The sequence below is a fragment of the Macaca thibetana genome, chromosome 20 (assembly GCF_024542745.1).
Source record: "Macaca thibetana thibetana isolate TM-01 chromosome 20, ASM2454274v1, whole genome shotgun sequence".
Taxonomy (NCBI): Eukaryota; Metazoa; Chordata; class Mammalia; order Primates; family Cercopithecidae; genus Macaca; species Macaca thibetana.
In genome coordinates, this window is record NC_065597.1 from 15,504,902 (window position 1) to 15,518,038 (window position 13,137).

Here is a 13,137-nt window from a genome sequence, read left to right on the forward strand (position 1 = left end):
GAGCCCAAGAGTTCAAAACCAGCCTGGGCAACATGGTGAAACCCCGTCTCTACCAGAAATACAAAACTTAACCGGGTGTGGTGGTGGGCGCCTGTAGTTGCAGCTACTTGGGAGGTGAGATGGGAGGATGGTTTGAGCCCAGAAGGTGGAGATTGCAGTGAGCCAAGACTCTACCACTGCACTCCAGCCTGGGTGACAGAGCCACACTCTGTCTCAAGTTAAAAAGACAAAAAACTCAGCATTGGTCTTTTCTTCATTCCTTTTTTTAGTCTGGTGGTGTTAATTGGATATTTGGTCTACTTACCACTCAAAAAGAATTATCAGTTCGTCAAAATAACATGAAATATGAATCCTCCCTTATAGGTTATATGAAATAATATATTCTCCTTCCCTGTCAAATTGTAACTTTTTTAATAAAATGCATTTGAAATGTATAAAGAATATTAAGCTGCTAATAAGTATGCAAATTTTAAGCAATCATGTGCTAGGTGTGTGGCTCATGCATGTAATCCAAACACGTTGGGAGGCCAAGACAGGAGGGTCTCTTGGGGCCAGGTGTTTGAGACCAGCCTGAGCAACATAGTGAGCCCCCTCCTCTACAAAAAAATTTTAAAAATTAGGCATGGTGGTGCACACCTCTGTCATAGCTACTGGGGAGGCTGAGGAAGGAGGATTGCTTGAGCCCAGGAGTTCAAGGCTGCAGTGAGCCATGATTGTACCACTGCACTCCAGCCTAGGCAACAGAGCAAGACCGCATCTCTTACAATTTTAAAAAGCAATCATAGACTGAGCATGGTGGCCCATACCTGTAATCCCAGCACTTTGGGAGGCCAAGATGGGAAGATCACCTGAGGTCAGGAGTTCGACAGACCAGCTTGACCAACATGGAGAAACCCTGTCTCTGCTAAAAATACAAAATTAGCCAGGCATGGTGGCTCATGCCTGTAGTCCCAGCTGCTCAGGAGGCTGAGGCAGAAGAATTGCTTGAACCCGGGAGGTGGAGGTTGCAGTGAGCCGATTGCATTCCAGCCTGGGCAACAGGAGTGAAACTCTGTCTTCAAAAATAAAAAGAAAAAAGAAAAAATCATAAACAAGGATGTATGTTTGCTTTCTAATACTCCCAGGTTAATCTCATCAATTCCCTTATTTACCTGAGTGAGGAGTTACTCAGGATCCCATTTCTGAACAGCAGCAGTCTGGACTTCAAAGTTCCTGCGACTGTCTGCCCCTTTCATTCCTTCAACGATGTCACCAAAGCTGGAGAAGGAAGTTGGCTGGAATCCAAGCATGATACTGAGCAGGTAGGTGCCAGATCTGCAGGTGGCCATATCTGCTTAGAAGCATTTTAATCTTGACAGGTCCAGGTATCACAGCCTCTCCCCAGACCTTTAAAGAGAATCTTGCTGAAGTATGTGCTGCAGAAAAACCACTCTGCCAAGCCTTCTCTGGGGTCTCCCTCCCCACCTACCAGTGAGCCAATACTCCCTAGTGCTGTAATCAAGTGAAAAGGACTTAGGGGCTGGACCCGGTGGCTAATGCCTGTAATCCCAACACTTGGGGAGGCCAAGGCAGGCAGATCACCTAAGGTCGGGAGTTCGAGACCAGCCTGGCCAACATGGCGAAACTGCATCTCTACTAAAAATACAAAAATTAGCCAGGCGTGGTGGCACATGCCTGTAATCCCAGCTATTCAGGAGGCTGAGGCAGGAGAATCACTTGAACCCAGGAGGCAGAGGTTGCAGTGAACCGAGATCGTGCCACTACACTCCAGCCTGGGCAACAGAGTGAGACTCCATCAAAAAAAAAAAAAAGGAATTTAGGAAAGTGTTGGCATAAGGCAAATACTCATAGGTTATGTTTGCTATTCACTTGAAAAGATGCTCAACTTCATTGGTCATTAGGGAAATGCAAGTCAAAACCAAAATGAGATGCCACTTCACACCCAAAAAGACAGAAAATAACAAGTATTGGCAAAGATGCAGAGAACTTGCAACCCTATCCATTGTTCAATTGTAAAATGATGCAGCCGCTTTGGAAAACAATTTGGCAATTGATTAAAATGTAAAAAATAGAATTACCATGTAACCTAGCAATTCTACTCCTAGCATCTACCCAAGAGAGTTGAAAACATATGTCCATACAAAAACTCGTACGCTCATCTTTGTAGCAGCATGGTTTAGTAGCTAAATAGCCAAAAAGTGGAGATAACCCACACATCTACGATCTGACAGATGGCTAAGTAGAATCTGGTCTGTTCATACAATGGAATGTTATTCAGCAACATAAAGGGATGAAGTCCTGGTACGTGCTCCAACATGAGCTTTGAAAACATTATGCCAGGTGAAAGAAGCTGTCACAAAAGACTGTATGTTGTGATTCATTTATATGAAATGTCCTGAAGAGGTAAATCTATAGACACAGAAAGTAGACTCGTGGTTGCCTAGAACTAGAGGGACTAGGGATGGGGAAATGGGGAGTGACTGCTAATGGATACCAGGTTTATTTTATTTTGAGACAGAGTCTCGCTCTGTTGCCCAGGCTGGAGTGCTGTGGCATGATCTGGGCTCACTGCAACCTCTGCCTTCCAGGTTCAAGCTATTCTCCCACCTCAGCCTCCCGAGTAGCTGAGACTACAGGCGCACGCCACCATGCCTGTCTAATTTTTTGTACTTTTAGTAGAGACAAGGTTTCACAATGTCGGCCAGATAGGTCTCAAACTTTTGACCTCAAGTGATCCACCTGCCTTAGCCTCCCAAAGTGCTGGGATTACAGGTGTGAGCCACTGCACCCAGCCACCAGGGAGGTGGATCACCTGAGGTCAGGAGTGTTTGTTTTAGGGAGGATGAATCCTAAAATTAGATTGTGGTGATGGTTGCACAACCCTGTGAATATACTAAAAAACATTAAATTATATACTCTGAGTGGATGAAGTGTATGTGTGAAAGTTATCTCAATAAAGCTGTCGTTTAAAAACTCGAGCATGAGCAGGTCTGGGGCAATTAAATGATGGGGCAAAGGCATATTTCCTTGGCAGGCCCTCTTAGTTTGGTTCAAAGGACGGTAAGTCGTTAGCTAGGCTGCAAGTACTTTCTGTGAGAGTCCGAGGCCCTCTCTAAGGAATACCACCCTTCATTACGTCACTGTGAAAATTCCCTTTCCAGTCTTCTCCGAAACCGTTTACTAACATAAGACACTGAGGTTTTACAGGTCACACGCTGTCTTCCTCTCCATGCAGGTAGAAGACATCCTGGAAATGTCCTTGGCGGAGCTTGGGAATATCGGGGAAGCATTTCTAGAGCAGGACCAGTCCCCCGAGTCTTCAGTGACTTTGACCTCCTCCGTTGCTACTCTGCTGCTGTGCAGGTTAATGAAAGGAAGGAACAGGGAGAGTTTCACGGTGTTTTTCACTTTCAGAGGACATAAAAAAATTGACTTCCATTTTCACTTTTCTCATTAGACAAAACACATCCACCTTACCACTGAGCTCTTACACTCTGGGTCACCCAGCACCTGTGAGACTGGGCTTTCCGTCGGCTTTGGCTTTGAAGGAGCTCTTGAATCAACACCCAGGAGTTAATGTCCAAGTGAGTGTGAAATTGATCGTGGTCAGAATGAAAGTGGGATCTGATGGCCATGGAGGCATTTGGGTGAAAGTAATGTACCATGAAATGTAAGCTGAACAGACCAGATCAGATGAGAGAGTTGATGTGGCATTCGTTTTTATTTTACACTGGCAGGGATAGAGGCCTCTTAAAAGTGATCCACTGTAGAAGTTGGGAGCATTAAGCAGATTTCTGGATTTAACTAAATTTCTGTTCCGTGATTTGGATTGATCTCAACTCTGCAGTTTGTTTTTTTTTGTTGTTGTTGCTGTGTTGTTGTTGTTGTTGTTGTTTTCGAGATTGAGTCTCAATCTTCACCCAGGCTGGAGTGCAGTAGCGTGATCTCAGCTCACTGTAACCTCTACCTCCTGGGTTCAAGCAATTCCCCTCCCTCAGCCTCCCAAGTAGCTGGGATTACAGGTGCCCGCCACCAAGCCTGGCTAATTTTTGTATAGAGACGGGGTTTCGCCACGTTGGCCAGACTGATCTCGAACTATGGACCTCAGGTGATTCTCCTGCCTAAGCCTCCCATAGTGCTGGGATTACAGGTGTGAGCCACCATGCCCGGCCTCTGCACTATTTACAAAAAACTGGGACTATCAAAGTAATTGTTGACTCAGTATACCAACCCAGTCATATCAGTATATTGTATTTCTTTCAGCAGTTACCTGACAAATAAAAGTAGCATTGTTGCCTTATCCTGAAGAGCAGAATAGTTACTTCCTAGTAAAGTAGAATCCTCTAGATATAAAGATTAAAAATAATTCTGAGGGTCCCAAGTATAATTCATCTTTAATTTACTATTTCTCATAGAGGCTATAATGGGGAATGTTATTTCATTTGTGGTATTAGTAGGGTGCACATCCCAATGTTTACTTTAATATATGATATCCAGCTGGGCATGGTGGCTCAAGCCTGTAATCTCAACACTTTGGGAGGCCAACGCGGGTGGATCACCTGAGGTTAGGAGTTCGAGGCCAGCCTGGCCAACATAGCAAAACCCTGTCTCTTCTAAAAATACAAAAGTTAGACAGGCATGGTGGTATGCACCTGTAATCCCAGCTACTTGGGAGGCTGAGGCAGGAGAATTGCTTGAACCTGGGAGGTGGAGGTTACAGTGAGCCAAGGTCACGCCACTGCACTCCAACCTGGTTGACAGAGCATGAGTTTCTAAAAAAAAAATATATATATATATATATATATGTGTGTGTGTGTGTGTGTGTATGCACACACACGTATATACATATTATATATATGATATATCTTTCTATTGGAGTCATTTAAAAATATTTCGGCAATGGATAAAACTGGACTTTTCCTTGTCTCTAGGTAACAGGACTAGCTTTCAATCCCTTCAAGGATTTGGACCACAGAAACGTTGTTGGAAGCATTGGAAGTGTGTTACTAAGCGCTAATCGCAAATTGCTCCAAGTCCATGATTTAGTGGAGGACATTGAGGTAGGAACTGATTCTTAGGGAATAAAATAGAAGAGAATGGGATATTCTGGAACAGGATCGAAGGATGCAACAACTTAAAGGGAATCATGTTAGACCGATGACTGTGCCATTGTTTTGTTATTAACATATTAGGAACTTTTACATTTTGTTATTAACATATTAGGAACTTTTACAAAGAGGAACACCTTACCCTTAGAAAAAGTGTTTTAGAGGGCTGGGTGCATTGACTTACGCCTGTGATCCCAGCACTTTGGGAGGCAGGCAGATCACTTGAGGTCAGGAGTTCGAGACCAGCCTGGTCAACATGACGAAACCCCGTCTCTACTAAAAACAAAAATTAACCCAGTATGGTGGTGGGCGGCAGTTATCCCAGCTACTCTGAAGCCTGAGGCATAATAGCTTGAATCTGGGAGGTGAAGTTTGCAGTGAGCTGAGATTGTGCCACTGCGCTCCAGCCTGGGTGACAGAGTAAGACTTAGTCTCAAAAATAATAAGAATAAGAAGTGTTTTAGGTCTTGGACTATGTACTTACCCTTAACCCCAGCAGTATTAGCTACTAACATCCAATGAAGAAGACCTGGCTGGGCACAGTGGCTCATGCCTATAATCCTAGCATTTTGGGAGACTGAAGCGGGAGGATTGCTTGAGACCAGGAGTTCAAGACCAACCTGGCCAACATAGCAAGACCCCATCTCAGAAAAAAGGAGGAAGACCTAGGAAGTTTCCTTACCTTATCAATATAAAGGATTTTGAAAGGCATCAGTGGATGGACCATTATAATGATTAACTGTCTCTTATTCTAGATCATGCTCTGGAGAAACGTTAGCATGGAAACTCATCCCACCAGCTTCAATATGAGCACAGATCAGCTTACAATCACAGTGAACATCACCTCCTTGGAGAAATCCCTGATAGTGAGCATAGATCCTGACAGTCCCCTTTTAATGACACTCTACCTGGGGTTCCAGTATCAGCCTAACTGTACTCACTTCCACCTGAACATCACCCTTCCGAAGGATAAGGTGTGGCAAAAAGGTAAAACCCAATCAGCTGTCAGAAACTTGCTTTGATTTTGTTTTGCCTAGGATGGAGTGCAGTGGCACCATCATTGTTCACTGCAGCCTCAAAATGTCAAGCTCGAGGGATCCTCCTGCCTTAGCCTCTTGAGTAGCTGGGACTACAAGTGTACACTACCACGTCTGGCTAATTTTTTTCTTTTAATTTTGTAGGCTGGGCACGGTGGCTCACGCCTGTAATCCCAGCACTTTGGGAGGCTAAGGCGGGTAGATCACGAGGTCAGGAGATTGAGACCCTCCTATCCTGGCTAACATGGTGAAATCCCGTCTCTACTAAAAATGCAAAAAAAATTAGCCAGGCGTGGTAGCGGGTGCCTGTAGTCCTAGCTACTTGGGAGGCTGAGGCAGGAGAATGGCGTGAACCTGGGAGGTGTAGCTTGCAGTAAGCTGAGATCGCGTCACTGTGCTCCAGCCTGGGTGAAAGAGCGAGACTCTGTCTCAAAAAAAAAAAAATAAATAATATATGTAGAGAAAGGGTCTTGCCATATTGCCCAGGCTGGTCTTGAACTCCTGGCCTCAAATATTCTTTGTCTCAGCCTCCCAAAGTGCTAGGATTACAGGCATGAGCTACTGTACCTGGCCACATTTTTTTCTTTTTAAAAAAAATTTTTATTTTCAGATAATTGTAGATTCGCATGCAGTTATAAGAAATAACAGAGACAGGCCAAGCACAGTGGCTCACACCTGTAATCCCAGCACTTTGGGAGGCCAAGGCGAGTGGATCACCTGAGGTCAGGAGTTTGAGACCATCCTGGCCAACATGGTGAAACTGTCTCTACTAAAAATACAAAAAATTAGCTGGGTAGGCATGGTCGCGGGCACCTTTAATCCCAGCTACTTGGGAGGCAGACGCAGAGTTGCTTAAACCTGAGAGGTGGAGGTTGCAGTGAGCAGAGATCACACCATTGCACTCCCGCCTGGGCTGCAGAGCAAGACTTGGTCTCCAAAAAATAGAGAGACAGCCTAGGCACTCAGTGGCTCCTGCCTGTAATCACACTGTAATCCTAGCACTTTGGGAGGCTGAGGTGGGTGGATCACCTGAGGTCAGGAGTTTGAGACTAGGCTGACCAACATGGTAAAACCTCATCTCTACTAAAAATACAAAAATTACCTGGTCATGGTGGTGGGCACCTGTAATCCCAGCTACTCAGGAGGCTGAGGCACAAGAATCGCTTGAACCCGGGAGGCAGAGGTTGCAGTGAGGTGAGATTGTGCCACTGCACTCCAGCCTGGGTGACAGAGACTCTGCCTCAAAAAAAAAAAAAAAAAAAAGGGAACAGAGACAGGTTGTATACCTCTCATCCAGTTTCTCTGAATGGCAGCATCTTACATAACTATAGTATATCACAACCAGGAAATAACATAATACAATCACTGATTTTATTCCGATTTCACCAGGTTTACAAGCACATTTCTGTATGTGTGTGTATTGAGTTCTGTGTGGTTTTGCCACATGTGTAGACACATGTGACAATGAAATGCATTTTTTTAAAAGATTGATTATGGGATGGATAAGGGTATGTACGTGAGGAAGCAGATTTAGTAAGATATTAATTGTAGAATCTAGTTAATGGTTATATGGTTATTCCCTGTAAAATTCTGTCTGTATTGTTGAAGATTTTCATAATAAAATGTTGAGACCCACAGCAGAAGTAGCATTCACAGCACCATGGGTTACGTGTACTTCACATTTATACATTACAGATGACTATGAAATATGTTGTATGTATTTCAACTTTATTTCTAATCTAAGATTTGAGGAAGATGGTCCTGATGATATCTCAATAAGTCTTTGTATAAGACCAGAATGACTGTATTATAGTTTAGAAAAGTTAAGAATTTCTGAGACATAACATTGAAGTTAAAAATGTCTAGCCTGGTGTAGTGGCTCACCCCTGTAATGCCAGCACTTTGAGAGGCCGTGGCAGGAGGATCTCTTAAGCCCAGGAGTTTCAGACTAGCCTGGGCAACATAGCGAGACTCTGTCTCTATCAAAAAAAAAAAACAAATTTAGCCGGGCATGGTGGCGTGCATCTGTAGTCCTAGCTACTTGGGAGGTTGAGGCAAGAGGATCGCTTGAGCCAAGGAATTCAAACCTGCAGTGAGTTCTGACGATACGACCGCACTCCAGCCTGGGTGACAGAGCAAGGCACTGTCTCTAAAAACTAAAAATTCCTGATAGATAGAAATAGTGCCCAGATACACTGGATCAAAAACATGCTCTGTGGGTATCGACTTTAAACGTTTTACTGAAAAGTCTTAATAAGAGCTACACTTCTGTATTTGTTTTTACGTTGGGAAAAATCTGAATGGAGAAAGCATGCGACAGTCGCCCCTTTGACCACCTTCCATATTGAGAGAACTTTCTCTGGCTCTCGCATGGGGCCTGCTCACACAGAAACAATCACTTTTAAGTTCTTGCTTTTAGGCAAATCCCTGAGGCAGCCATGCTCACTACCGGGCTGCCCACTACAGAGTCTGCGTGAATTACCAATGGGCCCTTTCCCAGTTCCAGAGGGGTACTCAGTTTTGTTTTTGTTTGTTTTGAGACGGAGTCTCACTCCGTCGCCCGGGCTGGAATGTAGTGGCGCATTGCCGGCTCACTGCAGCCTCCGCCTCCTGGGTTCAAGCGATTCCCATCCCTCAGCCTCCCAAGCAGCTGGGACTGCAGGCACGTGCACCACCATGCCTGGCTAATTTTTGTATTTTTAGTAGAGACAGGGTTTTGCCTTGTTGGTCAAGCTAGGTCTCGAACTCCTGGGCTCAAATAATCCTCCTGCCTTAACCTCCCAAACTGCTTGGATTATAGGCATGAGCCACTGTGCCTGGCCATGCACTCAGTTTCTCTTGCTGATCTTGGCAATGATGTCATTGAGAGCTGGAAGGGACCTTCGAGGGCCTTTGTTTGACAGACAGGACTGTTTGAAAGATGAGAAAGCTTGAGGCCCAGAGAGACTGGGTGACTCGCCTTAGCCCTACCAGCCAGCTTGTGACAGAGGCAGGCCCGACCTCAGGTCCCTGGCGTGCAGTCCTGGGCTTTGTTCCTGAAGCCACCCTGTTCCTATCTTGGCTTCACCCTGGGGTTTCATTCGTTACTTTAGTCTTCTGCTAACTTAGGTGTGTGATCATTTCATTTTTCTAAACCTCATAATGCATTCTAAGTCATTAGGCCTAAATGTTCATATGCCAAAATAATATAATTCTTTTTTTTGAGACAAAGTCTCACTCTGTTGCCCAGGCTAGAGTATAGTGCTGTGATTCCACCTCACTGCAACTCCCACCTCCCAGGTTCAAGCAATTTTCCTGCCTCAGCCTCCTGAATAGCTGGGATTACAGGCTCACATCACCACACCCCACTAATTTTTGTATTTTTAGTAGAGATGGGGTTTCACCACGTTCACCAGGCTGGTCTCGAACTTCTGACCTCAAGTGATCTGCCTGCCTTGGCTTCCCAAAGTGCTGAGATTATAGGCATGAGCCACCACACCCAGCCAAAAGGATATAGTTCTTTACTGGAACGGCAGTAATCCAGAGCCCGGGATTTTATCACTGGTCATTTTCTTTCCAATCATTTGTGACTCTAGGTTTATCATGGTCTCATTTGCAAAATATTAATAGATGCTTTAGAAGAGAGGTTCTAATGGTGGTTTTGTTCTGTTTGATACACAAGTAAGCACTCTTCTTTGTTCTAAGATGAGGAGTACACGTGGGTGCTGACTCCTGAGCATCTACAGCACGGGATTGGCACCTACTGTATAAGAGCTGTGCTGAGTGAGAGCCAGAAGGGTGCTCAGCAGACGCCCAGCTTGGTCTCCGTCATCACAGCCGTCACTCAGTGTTATTACTGGGAGAGCCACAACCAGACATGGAGCAGCAACGGATGCCAAGTAAGAAACTGAGCCGTTTCTTGGGTCTCTCTCCTGCCGTCGCCGCTGTTAAACCCAATGCATCTCATTTGGGGCAGCCCAGAAAGAAAACTAGGAGGTTTCAAATAACTCTGCCTTGGCCAAAGGAGGAGGAGGGTTGTGTGTGGTGGGCAGGGCGAGTGTGGCTCCTCCAAGCAGGGGCAGCTTTGTGCTTTATCTTTGTAATTTCTTTCTCAAACACAGTCCAGCGTGGATCTGACAATTGTGGATAAAATAAAACAGCATGTGGAAGCCATAAAATTCTATAAGTATTAAATATGTTGTGGGTGGGTAAAATGAAACCTCTTGCTAAACTAAAGAGAACTTTCGTAGCTCAAGAAATACGTTCTCAGATTCTTGTACATTCCAGGCCAGGTGAGGACAGGTTGTCACTTTTGTAATGATCACCTTGTTCCTGGTGTCCAACTGCTTTAAACCAGCACTATTACGTTTGTACACTCTTGATTCTGTGAGATCCTGCCTGATGAAAGTCCTGGTTCGGTTGCTAAAAGAATGTGGTATAAGGTCTTGCAGATCATGAAGTTGTTCTAGAAAGAGCTAAGAAAGTACCATCTAGATTGGGAAGAGAAGGAAAGAGAGTTGGGTTTTTTTTTTTTTTTGAGATGGGATCTCATTCTGTCCCTCAGGCTGGAGTGCAGTGACGTGATCACGGCTTACTGCAGCCTCAACCTCCTGGGGTCAAAAGATCCTCCTGCCTCAGCCCCTCAAGTAGTGGGGACCACAGGCATTTGCCACTACGCCTGGCTAATGTTTTAGATTTTTGGACAGACAGGGTCTTGCCATGTTGCCCATGCTGGTCTTGAACTTCTGGGCTCAAGCAATCCTCCCACCTGCACTTTGGGAGGCCAGAAAGAGGATTATTATTATTATTATTATTATTATTATTATTATTATTATTATTATTTTAAATGGAGTTTCACTCTTGTTGCCCAGGCTGGAGTGCGATGGCACGATCTCGGCTCACCACAACATCCACCCCGCTGGGCTCAAGCAATTCTCCTGCCTCAGCCTCCCCAGTAGCTGGGATTACAGGCATGCACCACCATGCCCAGCTAATTATTGTATTTTTTTTTATTATACTTTAAGTTCTAGGGTACATGTGCACAACGTGCAGATTTGTTACATATGTATACATGTGCCATGTTGGTGTGATGCACCCATTAACTCGTCATTTACATTAGGTATATCTCCTAATGCTATCCCTCCCCACTCCCCCCTCCCCACAATAGGCCCCGGTGTGTGATGTTCCCCCTACCTGTGTCCAAGTGATCTCATTGTTCAATTCCCACCTATGAGTGAGAACATGTAGTGTTTGGTTTTCTGTTCTTGTGATAGTTTGCTGAGAATGATGGTTTCCAGCTGCATCCATGTCCCTACAATGGACAGGAACTCATCCTTTTTTATGGCTGCATAGTATTCCAAGGTGTATATGTGCCACATTTTCTTAATCCACTCTGTCACTGATGGACATTTGGGTTGATTCCAAGTCTTTGCTATTGTGAATAGTGCCGCAATAAACATACGTGTGCATGTGTCTTTATAGCAGCATGATTTATAATCCTTTGGGTATATACCCAGTAATGGGATAGCTGGGTCAAATGGTATTTCTAGTTCTAGATCTTTGAGGAATCGCCACACTGTTTTCCACAATGGTTGAACTAGTTTACAGTCCCACCAACAGTGTAAAAGTGTTCCTATTTCTCCACATCCTCTCCAGCACCTGTTGTTTCCTGATTTTTTAATGATTGCCATTCTAACTTGTGTGAGATGGTATCTCATTGTGGTTTTGATTTGCATTTCTCTGATGGCCAGTGATGAGCATTTTTTCATGTGTCTATTGGCTGTATGAATGTCTTCTTTTGAGAAGTGTCTGTTCATATCCTTTGCCCACTTTTTGATGGGGTTGTTTGTTTTTTCCTTGTAAATTTGAGTTCTTTGTAGGTTCTGGATATTAGCTCTTTGTCAGATAAGTAGATTGCAAAAATTTTCTCCCATTCTGTAGGTTGCCTGTTCACTCTGATGGTAGTTTCTTTTGCTGTGCAGAAACTCTTTAGTTTAATTAGATCCCATTTGTCAATTTTGGCTTTTGTTGCCATTGCTTTTGGTGTTTTAGACATGAAGTCCTTGCCCATGCCTATGTCCTGAATGGTATTACCTAGGTTTTCTTCTAGGGTTTTTATGGTTTTAGGTCTAACATTTAAGTCTCTAATCCATCTTGAATTAATTTTCGTATAAGGAGTAAGGAAAGGATCCAGTTTCAGCTTTCTACTTATGGCTAGTCAATTTTCCCAGCACCATTTATTAAATAGGGAATCCTTTTCCCATTTCTTGTTTTTGTCAGGTTTGTCAAAGATCAGATGGTTGTAGATGTGTGGTATTATTTTTGAGGGCTCTGTTCTGTTCCATTGGTCTATATCTCTGTTTTGGTACCAGTACTATGCTGTTTTTGTTACTGTAGCCTTGTAGTATAGTTTGAAGTCAGGTAGCGTGATGCCTCCAGCTTTGTTCTTTTGGCTTAGGATTGTCTTGGCAATGCGGGCTCTTTTTTGGTTCCATATGAACTTTAAAGCAGTTTTTTCCAGTTCTGTGAAGAAAGTCATTGGTAGCTTAAGGGGGATGGCATTGAATCTATAAATTACCTTGGGCAGTATGGCCATTTTCACGATATTGATTCTTCCTATCCATGAGCATAGTATATTCTTCCATTTGTTTGTGTCCTCTTTTATTTCACTGAGCAGTGGTTTGTAGTTCTCCTTGAAGAGGTCTTTTACATCCCTTGTAAGTTGGATTCCTAGGTATTTTATTCTCTTGGAAGCTATTGTGAATGGGAGTTCATTCATGATTTGGTCTCTGTTTGTCTGTTACTGGTGTATAAGAATGCTTGTGATTTTTGCACATTGATTTTGTATCCTGAGACTTTGCTGAAGTTGCTTATCAGCTTAAGGAGATTTTGGGCTGAGACCATGGGATTTTCTAAATATACAATCATGTCATCTGCAAACAGGGACAATTAGTAGAGATGGGGTTTCTCCGTGTTAGTCAGGCTGGTCTCAGACTCCCGACCTCAGGTGATCC

At 44.0% G+C, this 13,137-nt stretch overlaps 1 protein-coding gene across 1 annotated transcript in view; it reads left to right on the forward strand.

Moving 5' to 3' along the window:
- The window catches only part of PKD1L3 (polycystin 1 like 3, transient receptor potential channel interacting), an 88,794-nt gene that overhangs the window by 16,782 nt on the left and 58,875 nt on the right, over positions 1 to 13,137 (forward strand). Inside the window, 6 exon segments of the mRNA XM_050772829.1 lie at positions 1,125 to 1,301; positions 3,236 to 3,363; positions 3,458 to 3,584; positions 4,932 to 5,060; positions 5,864 to 6,095; positions 9,830 to 10,023. Coding sequence (XP_050628786.1) covers positions 1,125 to 1,301; positions 3,236 to 3,363; positions 3,458 to 3,584; positions 4,932 to 5,060; positions 5,864 to 6,095; positions 9,830 to 10,023 — 987 coding nt within the window.